The sequence below is a fragment of the Staurois parvus genome, unplaced genomic scaffold, assembly GCF_062004578.1.
Source record: "Staurois parvus isolate SC_StPar_1 unplaced genomic scaffold, SC_StPar_1.0 ptg000347l, whole genome shotgun sequence".
NCBI lineage: Eukaryota > Metazoa > Chordata > Amphibia > Anura > Ranidae > Staurois > Staurois parvus.
The window spans coordinates 4,613,542-4,640,156 of NW_028318143.1; the positions used below are offsets into that span (position 1 = coordinate 4,613,542).

Sequence of the window (26,615 nt, forward strand, 5' to 3'; positions counted from 1 at the left end):
TTAATATCTACCCTAAAACACATTGCTATTGACATATTGTACTTATTTGTAGCCCAAATAGTGAAATTTCCACTTAAAACTGTAACTTTTTTTAACTTTTGGAAACGACTGTAAAAACTTGCCTGTAAATGTTGGGTGTCGGGTCAGTGAATTTCAGTCTGGTAGGTTGGCAACACAGCCTACACTAGACATGTGCAATTCCTTGTGTTACAAATCAAAATTCAGACAAAATTTTCATTATTTGGAGATCTGGATGTATCTGAATCTCTGAATCACAATAGTAAATATTTTAAACGAATCCAAAATAAATCATAATGTATACAGCAAATTCATTCATATTAATTTGTTTCATTTGGATAAAATGATGCAATAGTTTGGGCATTTTGTTAAAGTTTGAAGCATGCGAAAAAACGCAATCACATAACGAATGATCGGAATTGATTCCGATCCTTTTGGGGTTTTTCGGATGAGAGTGCCACAGTTGTTTTTGACTCTTGGATAATCAGCTGATTCTTTTTGCATTAACACTTTTCATTATTATAAAATAATGTACTACATATGAAATGGAAACATATTGCAATAAATACAGTTAGGTCCGAATGACATGTGCCATCAGCTAAAGCCAGAAGCACTGGTCATTGTATGCTACAATGGCTACAATAGCTCAGTGTGATTGATTCCCCCATCCACATCAAATGTGTGGATGGGGGAATTGGTTCACTTTTCTATTCAGCTCACTGCTTAAATGAAAAAATAAAAATGAATCAAGTATGGCCAACCTAAAGCCAGCCAGAGACGAGCTGAAAACCAAAAGAAAATTGTTGATCATTTGTTTTTCGTGCCTGATCCAACATGCTGGATTTTGTTTCGAGAAACGAAACATATGATGGCACAGTCGTATTGTTTTCATGTTTTGATCGACAGAATGTTTGATTTTTGACTCGTCTATGGCCTGCCTAGGACTAAGAGCTGTTCTAGGATGTAAAATTGGAAGCAATGGGGTTGAATTACTAAGGGCAAACAGAATGTGCACTTTGCAAGTGCATTTGCTCCAGAGCTTAGTAAATGAGGTGAAGTTTCACTTTGCAAAGAGTACCCAATCACATGCAAGGAAATTAAAAAAACAGCACTTTTGCTTGCACATGATTGGATAATGGAAATCAGCATACTTTCCTTCATTTACTAAACTCTGGAGCAACTGTACTTGCAGAATGCAACTTCACTTGCCTAGTCTAATTGCTTTTTTTGAATCAACTCCAATGCATTTTACTGTATAATGACAGAACATGTCATGACCTTGAGTACTATTCTACGTACCCGTGGTTCTCTGTGCCGAGTAGATTTTCCAGACAGCTTTTCATCATCTATTTCGCACTGTTCCAAAAGATCCAAAATGTCTTCCTCCTGAAAATAATTAGAAAACACTAATATTCTTGTATATAATATTGTGGTTATATGAACATACACTTACACAGCCATACAAAAGGCATTCATTCATATGTCATTGACCTGCAAAAAAATCACGACCTACAGCTTCACTGGCTGCATGTTGTTGCTGATCAGGGGCTCACTATGGGATGTGCCTAAAAGCCAGGGAATTAGCTTTCTCAGAAGGGGGCCAGGAACGGAAACACATTTATTTCTCTCATAGAATTTTCCCTTTAATGTACGAACTATAGAGCAATCAAACAGTTTTTCTCTTTTGGCTACCTGCAGTGGTGTATATAGGTTTTGTGCTGCCCTAGGCAACACAAAAATCGCCCCACCCCCCCCCCCCCCAGAGATAGCCTAACTTTGACCAACAATCTGCCACCATCCGCCACTGTGAGACAGAGAAAGACATTCACCTTCACAGCTCTGGACATCCCTGGGAATGAGAGTCGGGCTATGCATACACCATCATGAAACCCGCAGCCTCTCTCGGAACCCATCAGGTCCCCATGCCGCGTGTGTCCCTTCTTCCGAGGGAAAGTGCTGCCCCCCCTGAAAAATACCGCCCTAGGCAAATGCCTTGTTTGCCTTGTGGTAAATACACCCCTGGCTACCTGCAGCCCTCTTACCTACTCTTTGTGACCCTCAGCTAGGTGAGGAATTTTATCTAAATGGGGCCATAGACAATTCTATAACTCACTCTATACTTCAAAAGATTAATACACAGTGAACACTTGGTTTCTGGATCCTTAAATTAACACTAAACTCTGCATACAAAAAAATTATATTCAGCAATCCCAACCACTAAAGGCTGCCTGAAGAAAATTCCAGGGGGAGGGGGTGCGGAGACAAGACTTGTTACCCTGCACAAGGAAAGAGAACAGCAGTGACTGGTCTTTATTACAGGAAACTCCGGCACAGAGGTAAAGTTTCACTTTGGAGAACTGCACAAATCTGGAAGAAATACACAAAGCGCACCAAGATACAACTAAGATTACACGTCTTTTATCATTAGATGATATTTGCTTATTCCGGAGTCCCCCCATGGTGCTTTAAAGGCTTCAATACCCCTGCTCAAAGTTACACAAATGCTTTGCAAAAGCTTGCTGTATACACTACTCTTACCCAAGCCTGTGTGAACAAGGTGGAACTGCAGCAAAAATTTAAACACTTTTCTCCAGAACAAAAAGTTTTTCTTATCATTATCTGTGTCCCACTAGATGACCATTACTAATGAACTTGGGCTCCTTGGCATTGGACTCAATATGGCTACATTAGGTCAATGAGGTCACGATCATCCTAGCCCCTTTGTGTACAGGCAGCTGGGTGGGGAATGCCCAGCCACGACCGATTGGGCCGACACTGGCAGTTTCCTTTCGAGTTTGGCCGAACAAGGATTTGGACTGAACCCAAGCTCATCTCCAGTGACCATACAGTATGTAGGACAAATTGTCCCAACTAACACGCAGACAGAAATGAAAAAAACTGAACAAGGTTCTACCAGTTTTCCATTTTGCTCAATTGTTTAAATACTGTCTGTGTATCTATTGAGGAATACCCAAGAGAATTCTCCTCACATCCAGTCCTTGTAATCATAAAGAAAGTGAAGTAAACACTTTTTCATTTTTGAGAAAGTAGGTTAAGGTTTTCCATCAGTATATGTGTCTTGCCGGGTAGCCATTAGGGATGAGCTTGGGTTCAGTCTATATTGGAAGGAAGCTATCAGTGTCTGCTCAATCACTGCAGCTGAGTCATTCCCCTCTCTTCAGGTGCATGTACCCAAAGGGGTGGGGATACTGGTGACATCATTGACCTAATATAGTTATATTAGGTCCATGTCATTGACCTAATATGGCCATGTGGCCACCCTGTAGGTGCACGTATACAAAAGGCAGGGATGCTAGTGACATCGTTGACCTCATATGGCCATATGAGGTCAATATCATTGACCTCATAGAGCCATGTGGCCATATGAGGTCTATGATTACACAAGCATCCTTGCCTTTTGTGTACGTGTGGCTGCAGGTTGTGGCATGGGAGAATGTCACCAGCACACCGAGGATCACCAATATGGGTCCAAAGGTTTTAATGAACGATCACATAGTTACAGTAAGGCAACGTTTTGGAGTCTCGCAGGACCCCTTCATCAGGCATGTGACCCATGCAGCCATGCGACCCATGTGGCCATATGAGGTCTATGATTACACAAGCATCCCTACCTTTTGTGTATGTGTGGCTGCAGGTTGTGGCATAGGAGAATGTCACCAGCACACCGAGGGACACCAATATGGGTCCAAAAGTTTTAATGAACGATCACATAGTTACAGTGAGGCAACGTTTTGGAGTCTCGCAGGACCCCTTCATCAGGCATGTGACCCACATGCCTGATGAAGGGGTCCTGCGAGACTCTGAAACGTTGCCTTGCTTTAACTATGTGATCGTTCATTAAAACTTTTGGACCCATATTGGTGATCCTCGGTGTGCTGGTGACATTCTCCCATGCTGATTCTGTTCGGTTCCAGCCGACGGTCGCTGAAGAACCCACTTATATACACAGCTATTTTTAACGCAGGAACCTGTGCATTTGGATTGTACACTTTTAGGTTGTGGCATTACCCAGCCGCAACTGACTGGGCCGGCACTGACAGCTTCTTTCCGGGTTTGGCTGAACATGGGTTTGGCCTCATCTCTAGTGACCATACATAAAAGGAGAGAAATACCCAACAGCATACCTCCCAACTTTCTGAGATGAGAACGAGGGACACCTTCTAGGACAATGCATCTGGCAATGGACCCACCTCTGCCACATCTTCAACTATGCAGACCATTAAGAATGTAAATGCCAAAAATAATTGGTTGCACCCAGAATTTTTTTTCCACCATTACTTATCCTATAAACTGGCTTTTCAAAGGAGCAAACAAAATAATTAACACATAGGATGAAGGTTTAGTGCAGAATAATACTTTTGGTAGTTGGAGTGGATATTTTCTTTTATTGATGTCTGAACCTATTAGAGAATTCTCCTCACATCTTGTCCCTGTAGTCATAAAGCAAGTGGGGTAAAATTGCCTTAACAAGGATAAGTTGCCCATTCCATCCATAACTAAATACAAATATCTTGCCTGGAGTTCCCTCTATTCCATTTGAGCTTGACATATCTGCTATGGAGAGTGTTGGAGATAAATTGACACACACCAGGAGCTAAATGGTAAACTTCTTCAGCTATACAGAACTACATACCACACTAATAGTGAGAAACACAGAATGAGATCTAACTTTGTAGACGTTGTTTGATGTACATAGACTATAACAAGCACAGTTCCATAAGTAACAACGTACACTCTCCTGCATTTCTAATCTGCTGTCAAACCAGGCCATTCCACTCTGGGATCTCCACAAAGCTAAGGGGCATCTCTACTCCCTGGTAATATTATATATTCTCTGATCCTATGGCATGGCTGCCTCTGTGACTCCTGGGAAAGACACAAGACTTCTGCTCGATGTTTAAATAAAATATATTTTAAAAAAAGTCAAGCCTCATCTTTAAAGATTTCTCAGTGTCAGCCTCAGGTAAGTGTTCACAGTGCCGGTAAGGAATATCAAGCTTTTGCGGTGAACAAAAATGCGCTGGACAGAGGCTATCAAAGACTTTCTGCAACAAGACAGCACAAGGAGTCAGTTATGAAAACATACCGTTAACTTTACTCCAGTGAAACTTTTTCAGCGAGCAGAGAAGTTTTTAGATCAGATTATCTGTGATATTGCTTATGAATATCTATAGTAGGGGACTATGGTAAATTATGAACTGTCGCCTGCAGTAATTCTACAATGAATTCCAGAAAGTTCTCACAAGGTACGGAGGATCGTGTTATAATTATGTTGTTTTTTGTTTTGTTTTTTTTAAATCGTCAGCCATTTCCACACAAAATTCTGCAGGCACATTTTTTGTCACAGATATTTTTTTATGTGTCTTGTAGTTTATCCCTATACATTTTTAATTTAAAGCTGAACAAAAACTTTCATTTAAACATATTCTTCATTAGCCACAAAGGACATAAGTCTACTCTGTGTGCACCAAATGCCTTACAAACCCAGATATTGTACTGTAAAAGATGCGGTGACCTTGTCACTGTGGCGCACATAGTAGCATAGCATACAGAAGCCTGCTAGTTGCTTTTTTAACCACTTCCTGTCCAGACAATTTCACCCCCTTCCTGACCAGGCCAATTTTCATCTTTCAGCATTATCACACTTTGAATGACAATTGCGCGGTCATGCAACACTGTACCTATATGAATTTTTTAGCATTTTTTTGAGACAGATAAAGCTTTATTTTAGTGGTATTTATTCACCCCTGGGATTTTAATTTTTTTTGCTATTTAAATGAAAATGTCCAAAGATTTTGAAAAAAAGTGTTTTTCATATAAAATTTTGCAAATAAATAATATTTCCTCATAAATCTTGGCCAAAATGTATTCCGTTATCTTTTTAGTAAAAAAAAAATAACACAAATTAGTTTATAACCAAATATAATAATTTAAAAAAACATTTTTTACATTTTTTTTTATTTTTTTATATTATTATTTATGTTTTTGTTTTTTTTTACATACTGTCACCCAAGCAGTACAGTGTCACCATGGTGACACTGTACTACTTGTGGGGTATGATGAAGATTTATTTATTTATTTATTTATTTTACACTGATTGCTTTTACACCCATATAGGATGTAAAAGCAATCATTTCGCCTTCTCTCTGGCTGCATTCTTACAGCCATTGAGAACTACTGAGTGAGCTGTGATTGGTCACAGCTTGTCACATGATACAAGGCTGTTGTGAATAGCCTTGTACCATGTGACCTCTGTGATCATTCACAGATTTCACACGTAGTAAGCAATGATGTCACAAGTGACATCTTGCTTACTACTCTGCATATGATCACTGATTGGCCAATCAGTGATCACATGATCGGGACCTCGTACAGAGGTCCTGTCCGACGATCGGTGTTCCACTGTGTCCAGAGGACACAGTGGGCACCGGAGCGCGGTGCTGCGCGCTCCGAGGGAGCGCGCACAACTAGAAAATGCGGGTGCCGTTTATGAACGGCAACCCGCCCCTAGAGTGACACCGTCCTGCCATTTAAAAACAGTAGGCAGACGGCAAGTGGTTAACCACTTGCTTATTGGGGAGTTTTACCCCCTTACTGCCCAGGCCAATTTTCAGCTTTCAGAGCTGTCGCACCTTTAATGACTATTGCACGGTCATGCGACACTGTACCCATATGAAATTTTTATAATTTTGTCACACGAATAGAGCTCTCTTTTGGTGGTATTTAATCACCACTGGGTGTTTTATTTTTTGCTAAACAAACAAAAAAAGACTGAAAAGTTTTGACAAAAAAACACATTTTCTTAGTTTCTATTATAAACTTAAAGGCTGCACTGATGGGCACTGATAGGCAGCACTGATGGGTCCTGATGAGGCGGCACTGACAGACAGCATTGATAATGTGTAGAAACGTGTATGAAAACGCGTATAAACGTGCAAAAATCGTGCGCTTAAAGACATTACGCTCAAGTGTGAATCCACCCTTAGGCTTCAGGTGATCAAAGATTAAGATGTTGGGTTTCTGTCATGGTAGTCCAGTTGTTTCAGTACTTTATGAGGAACCGACCCAGAAGAAGCACTCTGACCAGGAATTCTGACTTCCATCTGACATTCTAAACTGCCTCGTTTTGAGTCACTGACTCGGAAACTACTAAAGCCTGAGACTGAGATTGTGGAGATGCCAGTTTCTGTGACATCTCCTCCAGGTCCTCTGTAGATTAATGCTCCATCACAGGGGTCCCCAAACTTTTCAGAATAAAGGCCATGTCGGATATTTTACAAATATTCATGGATCGGAAAAACTCAGTTTTTATAACTGAACAGCAATAACCCCATCAGAGTTGTCCGTAATAGTCCTTCCATACATCATGGTCTCCCATCTATATCAGGGTTCCTATCAGAGTTTCTTTTATACCAGAGTCCTTCCTTACATCCAGATCCTCATCAGAGCTCCCCTTACAGAAAAATCCCCATCAGAGTCCCTTCTTACACCATGATCTCCCATATACATCAGGGTCCTCTTACACCAGAGTCCCTCCTTATGCCAGAGTGTCCATCAGACTCCCTCATTACATCAGGGTACCCATCACAGTCCCCCCTTACATCAGGGTCCCCCCTAGATCAGAGTCCACCTTTACATCAGGGTCCCCTTCACAGTCCTCCACTACATCAGGTTCCCCCATCAGAGTCCATCTTACATCCGAGTCCACCCTTACATCAGGGTCTCCATTAGAACCCTCCTTAGAGTCCTCATCAGAATCCCCCTTACATCATGGCCCCCATCAGCATCCCTCCTTACATCGTGGTCCCCATCATCACCCTTCTTATATCAGAATCCATATCAGAGTCTCCCCTTACATCAGGAACCCTATCAGGCCCCCCTTACATCAGGGACCCATCAGAGCCCCCACTTACATCAGAATCCTTATCAGAGTCCTCACCTACATCAGAGTCACCATTAGAGCCCTCCTTAGAGACCCTATCAGAGTCCCCCCGTACATCATGGACCCCCGTCAGCATTCCTCCTTACATTGTGGTCCCCATTATCACCCTTCTTACATCAGAATCCATATCAGAGTCTCCCCTTACATCAGGAACCCCATGAGGCCCCCCTTACATCAGAGACCCCATCAGAGCCCCCACTTACATCAGAATCCTTTTCAGAGTCCCCCCTTACATCAGGGATCCCAGTAAACCCCTCCTTACATCAGGGACCCCATCAGAGTTCCCCCTTACATTAGAGTCCTCATCAGAGTCCCTCCCCCTTCCTCTTACATCATGGTCCCTGTCAGCATTCCTCCTTACGACAGGGTCCCCATCAGTACCTTGCCCCTTACATCAGAATCCCTTTCAGAGCTCTTCCTTACATCAGGGTCTCCATCAGACCCCGCCTTACAACAGGGACCCCATCAGAGTCCCCCATTACATCAGCGTCCCCATCAAATTCCCTCTTACCTCAGTAAGACCTACAGCATGGCTGTAGCAGCAGGGCGGGAGGTGGAGCAGGTCTGGATAGAGAAAGTTCCATCCTTCTGTGAAAGCTAGGATAAGCACATTATTGGTTGCTATGATGCTATTGGTCCTAGCAACCAACAGTGAGGATGATGGCAGAGCAGCTGGTGGGGGGGGGGGGGCTGTGTTGGAGATTGTGGGGGGAAGGCTGTTGGCTGTGAGGGAAGAGAGGTGGAGACAATAGGTAGTCTCTGCTGACCCGAATCCTCAATCTGTGCACACCGAGAATATGACATTGACCCTAGCTTCAGGCCATGTGGACCTGATGTCAGTGTTGTATTTAGGTTTTGTGCTGCCCTAGGCAACACAAAAATTGTCTGCCCCCACGGACACCGACCAACACCCCCCCTTCCCCCTCCCGTGGAGAGAGCCTGACATTGACCAACACTCATCAGGAGAGGCTTCCACTACCCCTTCCTTCCCCAGGTGATAGAGAGACACTCATTTTCACAGCTCCGGACACCCCCAGGATCAAGAATAGGGTTCTACATAAACCAAAAAGCAGCCTGCAGCCTCTCTCTGATCCCACCTGGTTCCCATGGTGCGCATGTCCCTTCTTTCATCCCTTCTTCTGGTGGTAGGTGCTGCCCCCCTGAAAAATGCCACCCTAGGCAAGTGCCTTGTTTGCCTTGTGGTAAATACGCCCCTGCCTGATGTAGTTCGAAGGTCAAAGTTTGGAGACCCCTTTTCAAGCAGGAACACCTGATGGTCATAATGATAAATTTCCTGACGAGGGCGCTCTGACGGTTGAGTGGTCTAGCAGAGAGGTCACAGATCTGTAGCTAGTTCATTTGTGTTGCTGGCTTTATTATCAGGACTGAAGTCCTATGAACTTCCATTGAATATGGTGAACGAGACACTAATCCTCTTCATGCTGCACTGCGGACTCCCTCTCCTCCCATCCTGATGATCTCATGTACATATCCAACCTCCCTGGAGGACACATTCCTGCCACCAGACCACTGGAATGAATACCAGTTTCATTGTGTTGGTTGCAGGATGCGAGGTGTGACTGGTCTAAGCCCTGCAGAGGACACAACAACGGAGGACTATAATACGCTCCAGCCTGTCAACTCTTCCACACTGGATGCACCTTCATCCTCTTCAGCGGATTATTCATCTCACGCTGCAGCGAGGCGGCCCTGCCAGCAAGGAATGTCTGGAAGGCTGTGCTCAGAAGACCCTCGTACTTTTCTAACAGCAGCTTATCCTCCGGTGGGTAGATACGCCTGAGAGAAAAGGGTAAACAAAAAAAAAACACACAAATACCGGGTCGTGAATAAACTTTCCATTGTCTTTGATAAAGATAACAGTCAGAATAGCATTAAAACAAAAGTGAGGCGCAGAAGAGACATGAACAATCCTTTATGCCATGGTACAGACATGCCGTCACAGACACGCAGGGGAGACATATTTTATTTAGCAGAATTTTCTCCTAACAGAAAGGAAGAGATCCTGAGATGTGTGTAAGTGGGGAAGTTTAAAGGGAAACTGTCAGGACTGAAATAACAGAGCTCCTGGGTTCTCATCCTCACCCTGGACCGGAGAAAGAAAAAAATATGGGGGCAAAACCAGAGATTGTTATGCTCTATTGGGTATAGCACGGGTGTCAAACTGGCGGCCCTCCAGCTGTTGCCAAACTACAAGTCCCATCACGCCTCTGCCTTTGGGACTCATGTTTGTAACTGTCAATCTTGCAATGCCTCATGGGACTTGTAGTTTGGTAACACCTGGAGGGCTGCCAGTTTGACACCTGTGCTCTATAGCGTATAGCAGGGGTGTCAAACTAGCAGCCCTCCAGCTGTTGCCAAACTACAAGTTCCATCACGCCTCTGCCTTTGGGACTCATGCTTGAAACTGTCAATCTTGCAATGCCTCATGGGACTTGTAGTTTGGTAACAGCTGGAGGGCCGCCAGTTTGACACCTGTGCTCTATAGTGTATAGCAGGGGTGTCAAACTAGCGGCCCTCCAGCTGTTGCGAAACTACAAGTCCCATCACGCCTCTGCCTTTGGGACTCATGCTTGTAACTGTCAATCTTGCAATGCCTCATGGGACTTGTAGTTTGGTAACAGCTGGAGGGCCGCCAGTTTGACACCTGTGCTCTATAGGGTATAGCAGGGATGTCAGACTGGCGGCCCTCCGGCTGTTGCGAAACTACAAGTCCCATCACGCCTCTGCCTTTGGGACTCATGCTTGTAACTGTCAATCTTGCAATGCCTCATGGGACTTGTAGTTTGGTAACAGCTGGAGGGCCGCCAGTTTGACACCTGTGCTCTATAGTGTATAGCAGGGGTGTCAAACTAGCAGCCCTCCAGCTGTTGCCAAACTACAAGTCCCATCATGCCTCTACCTTTGGGACTCATGCTTGTAACTGTCAATCTTGCAATGCCTCATGGGACTTGTAGTTTGGTATCAGCTGGAGGGCTGCCAGTCTGACACCCGTGGGGTATAGGTTGCTCACATGCACAAGATGTGATGGCCTGGAGGGGACTTACGTATAGTGGGGAGCAAAGTATGGTACAACAAATTGTGAGTTATCTACTCCAATCAGCAGGAACAAAGCCTTATACTATAGTGCTGTCAATGTACGCAGCACTTTACATATATATATTGTACATTCACACAGGGGCGGACTGACCATTCGAGCACTCGGTCACTGCCCAAGGGCCCGGGGTCAGTAGGGGGCCCCATGAGATGCTCCTGGTACCTTTCATTGGCTTTTTCATAGGCTTTTTTGGGTGTGGGCGATGACACAGGGGCCCCATGATCCCCTATTGCCCGGGGGCCCCATGAGTTGTCAGTCCGCCCCTGCATTCACATCAGTCCCTAACCCTCAAGAGGTGTACAATCTAAGGTCCCTAACTCACATTCATACATACATATACTAGGGCCAATTTAGACAGGAGCCAATTCACCTATCAGCATGTCTTTGGAGTGTGGGAGGAAACTGGAGTACCTGAAGGAAACCCACCTAGGCACAGGGAGAACATGGAAGATCCAGGCAGGTGGTACCGTGATTGGGATTCAAACCAACACCCCTAGTACTGCCAGGTGGAAGTGCTAACCATTTAGCTACTGTGCTGCCCAACTTTTTGAAAGACAAATAGTGCATTTTATATACAACTATATAGATCAGACCAAAATAAGGGACAAATGAGGAAGAAAGAGGGACAGAGGGACTTTGTTCCAAATCAGTGACAGTCCCCTGACATCAGAGACAGTTGGGAGGTATAGCATTGTTCTTGCTCATTTCAATAATAATAAAAATAATTTTGGGTTAATCGCTTCCCGACCGCCCTATAGCAGAAGTACTGCTACAGGGTGGTAGAGATGCGCAAAATCATGTGTATATATATATATGTGATTTTGGCTTTCTGGGGAGGGGGTGTGTGTGCATGCTCCCTACCCATGCTGCGATTGGCTCCTCAGCATGTCAATCACTGGGTCCCAGCCACCGAGTGCCCAGGGGGGGAAACCTGAGTACCTAGAGGACTCCCACCTAAGCACAGGGAGAGCATGCAAACTCCAAGCAGGTGGTGCCATGGTTGGGATTCAAACCAATGACTCTAGTACTGCCAGGCAGAAGTGCTAACCATTTAGCCACTGTGCTGTCCCTGTTCTTAGTCAAATGAGCTCCATTTGGATGTTGTGATCATAGCCTACACATTTTGGATGTCCTCATCAGCTCTATGAACAAAAATTACATAAACAAAATAGAAAACCATATATAAACAGGTGACAAACAGTAGGAAATAAAAGTGACTCTGTTGCCTAACTAAAAAAATCCAAAGCACTGCTCCTGCTATAGAAAAACGGACACTTAGCTCTCCGGAGGCCAGCGAGTTTAATCTTCACTACTGTCAAGCATTACAGTCTCTGACAAGATCATCAACTTTCCATACTTCACTTGCTCCCCCCCCCAATTGAGCTCAATGGTTCCTCCCACCAGTCGTTACATCACTACTGAGTCCTTCAGAACCATAGGGATTGGCGGAGGGAATTACAGTTTAGCGGGGGACACGGGTATTCCAGGGTGTTGCATGATAAAGATTTTCTAAGAGCTTTACTGTTTCAAGAGAGTGGGATTCAAACTTACTGCTCTCCAGGGGATAAGTAATCAGTGCAGTTGGATTTTCTTTTAGCTCACTTAAATCGTGTTAACCACTTGCCTATCGGGCACTTTTACACCCTTCCTTGCGATTTTCAGCTTTCAGCGCTGTCGCACTTTGAATGACAATTGCGCGGTCATGCAATATTTTACCCTTATGAAATTTTTATCATTTTTTTCATATACATAGAGCTTTCTTTTGGTTGTATTTAATCATCACTGGGTGTTTTAATCATCAGGCAGCACTGATGGGCACTGATGAGGTGACATGGATAGGCAGCACTAATGGACACTGATGAGGTGGCACAGGTAGGCAGCACTGATGGGCACTGATAGGTGGTATTGATGAGGCGGCAATGATGATGCTGCACTGATATGCAGCAATGATGGGCACTGATAGGCAGCACTGATGGGCATGACCGATGGACACTGATGGGTGGCACTGACTGACGGCGCTGACTGGTGGAACTGCTGGGCACTGCTGGGTGGCACTGCTGGGTGGCACTGATGGGGGGCACTGGTGGGGGGCACTGCTGGGCACAGGTGGGTGGCACTGATGGGCACTGACAGGAACTGGTGGGCGGCACTGCTGGGCACTAATTATTAGTGCCGATCTGTGCTCTGACAATTGCTGGTTATCGACAGTACTTTCCTCACGCTGTGACAGCATGACGAAAGTGCAGCCAATAACCGGCAATTGTATTTACCCGCTGATCTGCTGTGTCATTGGACACATAGCTGATCACGTGGTAAAATGCCGCTATGATTGGCCTTTTACCACATCACGTGATCAGCTGTGTCCGTAGGAACTAGAACTGGACAACCACGCTGCAGCCATCATTAGGCTATAGCGCGGTTGCCAAGTGGTAAAGAAGAACTCCAAAACAACTGCTTGTTTTTGTCTAGGGGATTGCAGAGCAGAGATATACTTACCTAGTCTGCCAATCCCTGCTGCTCCTGGTCCCCCCTGCACCCCAGTGGTCTTGTGAATGGACTGTCCCTGATGTCGTTGCACTCATAGACCGGCACTGGATGTGAGGACAGCAGGAGCAGTCCACTGGACATGGGGGTGCACTGTTTTCCTGAAGGTTTGAAGGATCAAGTAATTATAGCTTTTCCTTGAGCTCCTGGAGAAAGTGAGCAGTTAACCCATGCAGTGTGGGCACAGTCCCACTGCATGAGAAAATGGGAAAATAATAATTTTGCCCAGGGGTCTTCTTTAAACTATATGGAAATGACTATCTGACATATATATATATATGTTAACACAAATACAGTATATATCTGCATGTATATACATACAAAACACAGCAGTTAGTACTTATGGCCCATAGATCTTGTCATATAGAAATCACTACCAATTTAATAGGTTAAACAAGGTTATATATATGCTTTTACATTTTTTTATAAATATCCGAGATTAAATTAGGAGATAGATAGATAGATAGATAGATAGATAGATAGATAGTACACAGTATGGTATTATAAAAAAAAAGGAATACTAGAGGTGTTCATTGGAACATCATGAACATCATATCATGAAATATATGCAACATCTGATACTTTTATCTTAGAAGTTGACATTTTTCTTTTGTATTCACTTACCTGGAGCCTTTGCTCTTCGTCATTGGCAAATTAACGTGTATCTCTAGCCAAACCTTTTTTTTAGTTTTGTATAGAAAAGGGAAGGGTTGGGACCTTTATCTGATTATTTATTGTTTTATGTGTCTCCGCTGTGGACATGTTCTCAATTTATTCTCATGACCATTGTCACCAAGAAAATGAAGGGAAATCCAAAATGATATGTTTTATCTGGACTAGGAGGGGAGGGGAAATCTTCCAAATGGGACACCTATTCTGGCTCATAAATATCCTCAGTTAATTAGAAGTCAAAGTTTCCATCAATGTTTGCAGCATGTGGCTACAATTTCTTTCTCTTCTCTAGGACATCTTGGCTTCTTTCAACTGTCCCCAAAAATGTGCCCAGTTGAAATTTTCTAAAGTAAATATAGCATGTATTATCTTTAAGGGATCACACATGTATCCAAAGCTACAAGATTTTATTGTTTTGGTAAGAGCCCTGGTCACCATTGTCACCAGGGCAGAAAGTGAGGGGGAATCCAAAATTCTGAGTTGTCATCAGAGGAATAAAGCAAGACTCTTCCAACACGTTCCAGTGACAACTGTTTGAGATGTAAGTTTTCTCATTTTGAAAAGGTTTCACTGTACTTCTTGTTGTGTCTTCAGGACAACAATTAAAGGTAATATTCCCCACTGGGACACATAAGGCAAAAAGAATTGACAGGAGTGTTTAACCATTCTCTAGTTTATGCAAAACTAAAATTGACTTTAGATATACTCGTGTTTCTGGCACCCACCAATCACTCTGTAAATACTGGATTTGACAGATCACACAAGTTAAAAGTAATGTTTGGGCTGTGCCAGGCCACAACTGAAAACTGCTTTTGCAGGTGGGCCCAACCAGCAGGTGAGTGTTTGGGGAACCAAGGAAATGCTACCCAAAATATCAACTGCTGGTGCTTTTGTGCATCCTTCACCTGCATGTATGTGCACTTTACTGTAATTTGGAAAGTGCATCGAGGTATTGGAGTAGGCACTGCAGAACACACCAGTATGTTCAAAATATGACTGGTTTATTACTCAAATAGCGACCAGAGCTGGCATTGTGTTTTCCTATTGGCCAATAAGGCCATCTATTAGAAGTCACTAATTAAGAGTAGCAGGTGGGATGAGAAAAGCCAGACTGTGACGATGCCAGCATTACTCTCTATCTGCATTTTAGAGCTTCCCAGGTTTGGAGATCATGATGAGCTCTGGAAGTCATCTGTAGGTGATTGCACTGTCAACCTGGTGCAATGTAATGTAAACCAACTGGTTCACTTTTTTTTATATGTTGACTGGTTTTACAAAAATAGACAATACAGAGAAAACAAGAACATAAATACCTAAACCGACAATGGTATCTCATGCCCTGTCATTACAATGTTATATTAACAAAGACAATGTTCATTTCGGGTGCAGTGAATTAAATTGTACAAAGTATCAACAGGACAAAAAAGTAGTACATACGGCTTAGTTTTCTGAAGGGTTCGCTCTTTAAAGTCTCTGATATGTGGACAGTTATATACTGACCAAGCACAATGTTGGGTAACAAATTAGAGGCTGCATGGCCTCTGACACTACATGGAAAAGTAAGAGGAGCTCTGAAAATGACCATGAGATTACAGTGAGCAATTTCAATGGTCTAAAATTGCCAAATTTCATTTTTATTCATAATCTTCATAACCTGTAAAGATCTAAAACACAATCAGTTATACGGCTATGCCATCTTCCATAACTACAAACAAACAGCAACTGCCTCAACTGACAACTGGCCTTCGCAGTAAGAAGCACATGGAAGGGCGACTCATGTATTTACAAATATATATATGTAAAATGCAGCGCTATTAATATATCATAAGTGGTTGTGGTGGTATTAATAAATGAATAATAATAAAACACAGTCCAGTAAAAGGTGCTCGTTGAATCCCGGTGCAGATGGTAGAAATGCGCACTAACCAGAAGCGTATAGGTAATACGCATGTGAGTAAATATCCTGAAGATTCCCCTCTCCTTTCTGGTCTGATCACGGGAAAAACTGGAAAGAATGAAGTTCAAGCGCCCTCGTGTGGTGAAGATGTGGTCCAGCAGGTCAGAGAAATCTTTGCCAAGATGTAGTTCCCCCTCTCAGGGGCTGACACAGGAATCACTCAGGGCTGTAAAGGTTGAAGAAGCTCCTCGCAGGAGACACAGGGAAATACTCATAGTGTAGTAGGTAACTGACTTTATTAGAAAAGCAAAGGTGTATAGTAAAATCACAATGGTGCCAAGTATGGGTGAACACACTGACCCTTTAAATACAAAGATGGCGCCGGGCCTCCACGTGGCACCGGCGGCGTGGTGTCAACGGCGTCCTGGGCTCCACCTGATGCGTTTCGTGCGCACGCACTTCTTCAGAGGTAGAGCAGAAGTGCGCGTGCACGAAACGCGTCAGTTGGAGCCCAGGATGCCGTTGACACCACGCCGCCGGTGCCATGTGGAGGCCCGGCGGCCATCTTTGTATTTAAAGGGTCAGTGTGTTCACCCATACTTGGCACCATTGTGATTTTACTATACACCCTTGCTTTTCTAATAAAATCAGTTACCTACTACACTATGAGTATTTCCCTGTGTCTCCTGCGAGGAGCTTCTTCAACCTTTACAGCCCTGAGTGATTCCTGTGTCAGCCCCTGAGAGGGGGAACTACATCTTGGCAAAGATTTCTCTGATCTGCTGGACCACATCTTCACCACACAAGGGCGCTTGATCTTCATTCTTTCCAGTTTTTCCCGTGATCAGACCAGAAAGGAGAGGGGAATCTTCAGGATATTTACTCACATGCGTATTACCTATACGCTTCTGGTTAGTGCGCATTTCTACCATCTGCACCGGGATTCAACGAGCACCTTTTACTGGACTGTGTTTTATTATTATTCATTTATTAATACCACCACAACCACTTATGATATATTAATAGCGCTGCATTTTACATATATATATTTATTAGGACTTTTATGCGTTTTTCTTGAATGTTCAGCTGCTAATTATTGAGAGCGCTCACTGCAGTTTTATATTTTCCTTCATGTATTTACAAATGTGTGCAAACTAGACCCGTTGTTAATGTGAACTGTTGGTCAGGACAATTCGGTTTGTTGCAGTCTGGCTGATAAGTTGTGCTGGGAAATTTTCTTTGTTGCTGTGTGACATGCATCGCCCTTCCATGTGTTCTTTGCTGCGAATGCCAGTTGTAGGTTGGGACAGTTGCCGTTTGTTTGTACCTTTGGTAAATTGATGAGGAGGTGCACTGGACACCTTTGCTGCCATTGTGCTATATGCTAGGTGTTCAGTGTGCCACTGTGCCTTTAAGGAGAGGTGGGCTCCCTCCAGGCATACCTGCCCCCAATCTATTCATTATTATATATGTGCTCCTACAATGGAGGCTTTCAAAATTTATAGTTAGAACTGCAGATAATACTGGGATGCCATGAAGTGGCTCTGAAGCTTACGCATGTGTTTGCATATGTGTGCAAACTAGACCCTTGTTTTTAACATGAACTATTGGACAGGACGATTCGGTTTTTTGCTGGCTGGCTGGTAATCTGAGCTGGGAATTTTCCTTTGTTGTTGTTTGCTATCTACCATAACTATTGAATGCTATTTTTATTAAACAGACAACTTGCTAATATGGCTGCCTTAGCTTAATACATCCCCAACTCAACCTATCGAGGGGGCACAGCCAATAAATCCATAACTGTTTGCAAGTACGGTAGAAATAATGATGTTTCTTTGTACACTGGAGATTTCCTATAACCTACCATGGTTTCAGCACGTATTACAAAACAGAGAGAGCAGCTCTTACCCATCCTCCAATGAGTGAAGTTATGTTTTACTATTTACAACTGCTTTTCTTTAAAATACTGACAGCAAAAAATTGGCCGCAGTTTTTAAAATGATTTACCCTCTCTCACAGAAAAGCCTTCTGGCAAGTTGAAGCAGTGTTGTAAGATGAAAAAAAAGATGAATATTTGCCGAGAACTTGTAAGGTATATGAAAGTTTTGAAATTTTCCAAGTTTTACTCTACTTTAAAATATATGTCCTTGATAAGGTTCAATCAGGAAAGATGAGAAGCATGGGAACATTAAGAAGGAATTACTAGCTAGCAGTTCGTCTGGAATCTTCTGACTAGATGGAAAGAGAATGAGGTGAGGACTCACGTACCAAACTCATTTCCAACAAAATCAAAGAGGAGAAATACAAAGACAAGATGGTTGCCGTGTCGCTATTAATGAACGGTGGGAGCAAGACTAATGACGTAAAGATACATAGCCTCCGGCGGTCTATTAACAGTCTTTTAAAAAAGGAGATGGGAAGTTATTTGCTTCTAGGTGGCTAATTAAGAAAAGCTTCAACTCAAAATCTCAATCATGCTTTATCTTCTGTTACGTTCCTCACTGGTGGTCGGCCCAGTCTAGTGTGCTATATAGGTTTGATTCCAAAATGGGTAAAAAGGCCAAGTATGGATTACAGGGAAAGCGCCATCTCTGAACAGGCAGATGTTCATGAAAAATATAATACCTAGCCAACATTTGAAGGTGGATCAAAGCTAAAATGTGAAATACCTTTGCAGCTAAGTTAGAGATGTCCTTTACTCTCTCTACTAACAAAGAAGGTTTCTTACCTCCTTCAGCTCTAATATAAACTCAAAAGAGTCTATTTATAAAACATTTGTTGGAAGAATGTCAAACACATGCTTGTACGCTGTATACATTTTGGCTTTAATTTCTCTAATAGATTAATCCCTAAAATGGTTAGTTTCATGTGGTAGCCAAAATGTGATCTATTTTCTGATTGATATATTTTAGAAATTTATACCACATTATGGCCACTAAATTGTGCTGACGATCACAGGAGATAATCAAGTAAAGAAATCATTGCCAAAATGCTTACAGTAATGTGTTTGACATTCGTCCAACAAATATTTCATTAATAGACCCCAAGGAGTTACTTCTAATGCAACACCCATAGTACTGTTGTTTTCAGAGCTTTGAGGACTAATGTCTGACAATACAAAATATAATGGCTCCCACACAGAATCATTGCATTTTAGGCCGGTTTTACATCTGTACGGGGGATTGCCGCTGTTCCCGCAGCCGCAGCTAATCGAACAGTAAAATGCAGGAACTAATGCTAATGGCACACCACATGCACTGCAAACTGCTCCTGCACAGGGAACCGTAGTGCACTTACAGTTCCCATGTTGGCTGCAATTTCCAAAATGCAGGGACCTAGCCTTAGATAATACTTAATTTTATCAATAGGCAATACTGCAGTCAAACTAGAAAAATTAGAGGTTGCCTGCTGCCGTTAGGGGATCCAGCGTGCATGCCCACCTGGCGAGCCATCAAATTCCAACTTCCATATGTACAAAAAATAAAATATGTTCGCACAGCAATTCCTGAATCTAGGAGATTTTGACTTTAAACAGCAAGATGAACCTTGCTACTTCAAAATGAAACTCATCATTGTCATGAAATGCTGTGTAGACCCATTTCCATTTTCTAAACTCAGGTGATTTAAATGTGATGTGACCAAATTAACTGTCCTTCAACATAGATATAATGATGACAAACCCATCTACAACCTAATCTATTCACATTTGACCACAGGAGGATGTATGTAGGTATGTATAAAAAGAAAATAACAAACATGATATACTTACCTGCTCTTCTTTTTTGGTCCCCTGCCGGCAGTCCTGGCTCCTCCTCTCGCCGAGTTCCCCCAATAGCAAGCCTCTTACTAGGAAAGCACTCGAGCAGGCTCGCTCCCCAGCCATGTTCTGTGTGTCCATTGACTTGGCCCCGCCCCTGCTGTTTCCTCACTGGCTGTGATTGACAGCAGGAGGAGCCAAAGACTCCAGCTGCTGTGTGAGCCAATGAGGAGCAAGAGATCCCAGAGAGCCATGGCTGTCATGCACATCCCTGAATTGGGATTGGACTCAGGTAAGTAGAAGTGGGGAAGGGCTGAAGAGGGAGCTGCACCCAGAAGGTTTTTTATCTTAATGCATAGAATGCATTAAGGTAAAAGACCTTGAGCCTTTAGAGCCACTTTAACCTCCCTAGTAGTCTGATTATGTCCATATTTCTGTGCTCAAAGCGGTACATTTTTTTGCATGGAAATATGTATTTTTTTTATTGTAGGCTGTAATTTTTAGGAATAACTCACTGAAATCTGTCCGAACAAGAGTCTAGTAAACATCCCGGGTATGATAAAACTTGAAACAGGAAATCATAAATGATAATTTAATAAATAATCATAAAAAATAATAATATAGTAATAATACATTTAATTAAATAATATAATCAAACCAAAAACACTGAAATTTGAAATATAGCGCCAAGTTCGCACATTGCTGAGCAAAGTCACAAAATCGTTTTCAGTGTCTGATGACGAATTTCCCCGCGAATCATTATCACTCAATTCTGCAAGTGGTTCTGATTTACTATCGCTGTTCTCTAGCCGGTCTAAAACCGATTTTGACCTAAAGGGACGCTTTTTGGACGCCATGGACGTTTCTCAGTTTCCAGGTAGAAAGAACAGTAAATATGCAGGCAGGGCACAGGACAAAGCACTTGGGACAAAATGTATGTGAAATGGTTTGATACAGTAATGTTTTACTATGTCATATTCGTTTATTAGAAAATGACAGTTTCTAAAATTTTTAAATTTGCCGCCAGTTCCGGCCCCCATACGCCCCGTACGTCCTGGCGCTCGCATGGGCCGGAACATGGAAGGCAGATGCCGGCATCGGCCGGAGGAGATGGCTGGGGATGCGGCAGGGGACGCATCGCGTGAGCGAAGGACAAGGTAAGCGCTGCAGGGAATCCCTGAGCAAGGCCGCATGGTAAGCATAGCTCGGGGATACCGCTTTTGGTACTGAGATTTTACCCTGAGCTACACTCGGGAATACCGCCAGGGAGGTTAAAGCCCCATATCACAAAATTATTCCATAATGAAGGCTGCCATGCGATGACATGACTTCTTCTCAATCCACAAACATTCAGTTCAGTGTTCTGTTTTAGAAAAGTCTGTCTGAAGATTTAAAAAATCCACAATATACTTCCTATACTGAAATGCAGTTCTTAAATGTGTCCACAAATGTCTGACACAGATCAGCCCATGTTGCACCTTATGACTTGCTACAAAGTAACAATGCTCCAGCCTGATCACTGGGGAAGAAGGGACTGAGGAAATGCTTCTTCCTGCCTGCAACAAACTGATGGCATCATCTCAGCCTAGGTAATGTCACTGTTCTGGGTCTCAAGAATGAATTTTAATGAAAAAAGATGGAGCTTTATGGAAAAAAATTAAGTATTACACTGTTGTGTCATATCTCATGACTTTAGTCTGTAACTCAATGAGGTTGTCCTTACCTATCTGTAAAAGCAAAGCAGTCCATAAAATTGCCCCACTGCAGTTGATGTCTATAAAAACCAAGGATGGCAGACTACATATTCCATGCCCAGTACAGCGCATACAGGGCATTTCAATAAAGAGTGTAGATGTTGCCTAATGACAAATAACCATTTCAAGCCAGGAGCTCACAGTAGACTTTATACTTTATATATCAAAAAGATGAGAGAAGGAGAGATGACCCTTAGCCTTGCCACAAATGAAGGGAACATTTCAATTCTATTTAGTGGAGAATAGATATAAATATGTCAGGATTGCTAAGGTCTGGCTGTGACAAATATCCCATTTCCAGGCATTTGCGCTGTCTGGACAGGCGTGTACCCGACAACTCCTCTAATCACTTCTTTCTCTATAAAGAACACACTTGGATTCAATTAATGCTTCTAATTCCTGGGATTCCGCCAAGAGAAGGTTGAGACTGTCTCGCACCCAGCTCTGCGCCAAGCTTCCTCCACTCCAGCCTAATGATCTTCATGCTTCTCTCTAGCTATTTATTTCATGGTATTTATTTGACGTTTAGAAGAGATTCGAAGGCTTTTTTTTCCATTTTGGATTTAACTCCTATCATCTAGCTCTAATTCAATTCAATTTGCAAAAAAATATCATGCATGAGAGCCTGGAGCAAGGGTCCCTAAACTCTGGCCAGCTACAAGATTTTATCCAGCCTGCAGTAAGGGTCATTGGCATATCCTCAATGTTAACAGATTGAGGACAAAGGTCAGCAGAGGCTACCTATGGTTTCCACCTCAACCCCCATCCACAACCTGTCCCCAGGCTCTGTAAAGGGGAATTCTGATGGGGACCCTGATTAAGGGGGACTATTATGGGGACTCTGATGTAAGGGGAACTCTAATGGGGCCCTGATGAAAGGGGGATTCTGATGGGTACGCTGATATAAAGGGAACTCTGATGGGGACCCTGATGTCAGGGGAACTCAAAGTGGGACCCTGAACTAAGGGGGCGTTCTGATGGGTACGCTGATGTAAAGGGGATTTTGATGGGGACCCTGATGTAAGGGAGACTATAAAGGGGACTCTGATGAGGATCCTGATGTAAGGGGGACCCCAATGGAGACCATAATGAAAGGGGGATTCTGATGGGTACTCTGATATAAAGGGAACTCTGATGGAGACCCTGATGTAAGGGGAACTCAAAGTGGGACCCTGAACTAAGGGGGCGTTCTGATGGGTATGCTGATGTAAAGGGGATTTTGATGGGGACCCTGATGTAATAGGGAATATAATGCAGATCCTGAAGTAAGAGGGAACTCTGATGGGGACCCTGATGTAAGGGGGACTATAAAAGGGACTCTGATGAGGATCCTGATGTAAGGGGGGACTCTAAAGGAACCCTGACGTAAGGGGGACCCCAATGGGGACCATAATGAAAGGGGGATTCTGATGGGTTCTATGATTTAAAGGGGACTCTGATGGGGACCTTGATGTATTAAAAAATCTAATGCTGACCTTTGAAGTAAGGGTGACCTCTGATAGGGACCCAGATGTAAGGGGGACTATAACGGGAACTCTGCTATAAGGGGAGACTCTGATGGGGACCCTGATGTAAAGGAGGACTCTAATGGGACCCTGACATAATGGGGACCCTTATGAAAGGAGGATTCTGATGAGTTCTGTACTGTAATGTAAAAGGGACTCTGATGGGGACTCTGATGTAAAAGGGAATCTAATGCAGACCCTGAAGTAAGGGAGTACTCTGATGAGGATCCTGATGTAAGTGGGACCCTAATGGGGACCCTAATGAAGGGGGGATTCTGATGGGTTCTCTGATGTAAAGGGGACTCTGATAGGGACCTTGATGTGTTAAGAAATCTAATGCTGACATTTGAAGTAAGGGTGAACTCTGATGTGGACACCAATGTAAGGGGGACTATAAAGGGAACTCTGCTGTAAGGGGAGACTCTGATGGGGACCCTTCTGTAAAGGGGGACTCTAATGGGACCCTGACATAATGGGGACCCTTATTAAGGAGGATTCTGATGCGTTCTCTAATGTATAAGGGACTCTGATGGGAACCCTGATGTAAAAGGGAATCTAATGCAGACACTGAAGTAAGCGGGAACTCTGATGGGGACCCTGATGTAAGGGGGACTATAATGGGGACTCTGAAGTAAGGGGAGACTCTGCTGGGGACCCTGATGTAAGGGGAGACTCTGCTGGGGACCCTGATGTAAGGGGGGACTCTGATGAGGATCCTGATGTAAGGGGGGGCTCTAAAGGGACCCTGACATAAGAGGGACCCCAATGGGAACCCTGATGAAAGGGGGATTCTGATGAGTTATCTAATGTAAAAGGGACTCTGATGGGGACCTTGATGTAAAAGGGAATCTAATGCAGACCCTGAAGTAACAGGGAACTCTGATGGGGACCCTGACATAAGGGGGACTATAACAGGGACTCTGATGTAAGGGGTACTCTGATGAGGACCTTGATGTAAAAATAAATCTAATGCTGACCTTTGAAGTAAGGGGGGATTCTGACTGGGACCCTGATGTAAGGGGGTTTATAAAAGGTACTCTGTTGTAAGGGGAGACTCTGATGGGGACCCTGATGAAAAGGGGGACCCTAATGGGACCCTGACATAATGGGGACCCCAATGGGGACCCTGATGAAAGGGTAATTATGATGAGCTCTCTAATGTATAAGAGACTCTGAGGGGGACCTTGATGTAAGGGGGACTATAATGGGGACTCTGATGTAAGGGGAGACTCTGTTGGGGACCCTGATGTAAGGGGGGACTCAAATGGGCACTCTGATATATGGGGATTTTTCGACCTCCCAAATACAATATACAATATGGCTCTCATTCTGAAACATTGGGATACCCCTGGCCTAGAGCATCAGACTTTTCTTGTGCATGAAGTGGCTTGACTGAGATACACCAAAACAAATCTGCCACCAATGATGTTAGCAGCAGTGCCACAGAGAAGTGTCCTATTCCGCGGGCTCAGTGTAGTCCCCCTTTAAGCTTTCTGAGTCCCTCCCTGTTCAAGTGTATGAACCTTCCGTGGTATATGTTTCACATCACAGGAAACACTGCTATAAAATATCCTCCTGTTTAGAATCATCTGCTTTTTTATATCAAGGTGGAATTCCTGGCAGAGCAACTAAATCAGGACTTAGCGAGAGAATTGGGCCTTTTACCAAATACCTAGTTGTCACCCAATGATTAATAACAAATATGGAGAAGGGTCTTATTTATGGATGCCCTTGGCTGTCTTGGTTCATCACTGTCTGCACTGTATACACCATCAAACTTTACATTTAAACAATGCAGCAATGCAAAGCCAGAATAAAACATTTATCTCTGTATATGAGAAATACGATTGGTCTGATGCTATTTAATCATTATTATTATTGTTATATTTATATGTGGAGCCAAGATATTCTTCAGGGCTGGGCAATAAGCGGGTAAACATGTAGCTCTTAAAATATACAACACACAGCTGTATGTAGAAAGGCAATAAACAGTTCTTAACCTGAAACATATGGAAGTTCATAAGAGTTCACAGATTTTAAGTGTTGTGTATAATGGTGGACATCCATGGGGTAACAATGATGGGGAAAATGGTTGAATAAGATTCTTTGTCTTTGAATTAAAAGAATGAGTGTAAAGTATAAAGTGTGATCGTTATAAGAAAAGTGTACAACTTTAAAGTGACTGTAAAGGATCTTTTTTTTCTATTTTAAAATAACAAACATATTATACTTACCTGCTCTGTGCATTGGTTTTGCACAGGACAACCCAAATCCTTCTCTTCTGGGGTCCTCTGCTGGCGTTCCTGAATCCCCCTCCCTGCTGAACGCCCCCCATAGCAAGCCGCTTGCTATGGGGGCACTTGTGCCTGCTTGAGCCGAACTATGTGTATCTATTGACACACACAGTGCAGCTTGACCCTGTTACCTCATCACTGGATATGACTGACAGCAGCAGGAGCCAATGGCTCCCGCTGCTCTCATTGAGCCCAGTGAAGAAGGAAGGGAGAGCAGTGCTGATGCTCTCGAGCACAGCGCTAAATCGAGATTGGGATCAGGTAAGTATTAAGGTGGGGGTGGGGGTGGAGGGCAGTGGCACATAAAAGGTTTTTTTATCATAGCCTCCCTGGAGGTATTCCCGAGTGTAGCTCAGGGTAAAGTTTCAGTACCACAAGTGGTAACCCCGAGCTACACTCGGGCTTACCATGCGGCGCTGCTCTGGGATCTGTTCTTCTCTTACCTTGTCCTACGCTCCCACGATGTCCCTCCTGCAGTGTCCCCTGTAATGTTCTCCAGCCGATGCCGGCATCTGTCATATGGGCAGCACAGTGGCTAAATGGTTAGCACTTCCGCCTGGCAGTACTAGGGTCGTTGGTTTGAATCCCAACCACGGCACCACCTGCCTGGAGTTTGCATGTTCTCCCTGTGCCTGCGTGGGTTTCCTCCGGGTACTCCGGTTTTCTCCCACACTCCAAAGACATGCTGGTAGGTTAATTGGATCCTGTCTAAATTGCCCTAATATGTGTATGTATGAATGTGAGTTAGGGACCTTAGATTGTTCACCCCTTGAGGGTTAGGGACTGATGTGAATATACAATATATATGTGTAAAGCACTGCATAAATTGACGGCACTATATAAGTACCTGAAATAAATAAATAATAAATAAATAAATCTGTCTTCTGGGTTCCGTTCCCTGCAACGTCGGGATGTATGGGGACAGAACGGCGGGAAATTTGAAAATGACAAAAAGTGACATTCACTAATACACTAAAATCACATAGTAAAACATTACTGTATCAAACCATTTCACATACATTTTGTCCCGAGTGCTTTGTCCTGCACCCTGCCTGCATTTTTACTGTTCTTTCTGCCTGGAAACTTAGAAAAGTCC

The 26,615-nt window shown here is 43.5% G+C and overlaps 1 protein-coding gene across 2 annotated transcripts in view; it reads right to left on the reverse strand.

Annotated features, from left to right (window-relative positions):
• The window catches only part of TTLL7 (tubulin tyrosine ligase like 7), a 289,604-nt gene that overhangs the window by 114,195 nt on the left and 148,794 nt on the right, over positions 1-26,615 (reverse strand). For both annotated transcript variants that reach the window (XM_089684390.1, XM_089684389.1), the window contains exons 13-14: positions 9,643-9,778; positions 1,318-1,404 (exon numbers count right to left, since the gene is read on the reverse strand). In XM_089684390.1, coding sequence (XP_089540516.1) covers positions 1,318-1,404; positions 9,643-9,778 — 223 coding nt within the window. The remainder of the gene's footprint in view (positions 1-1,317; positions 1,405-9,642; positions 9,779-26,615) is intronic.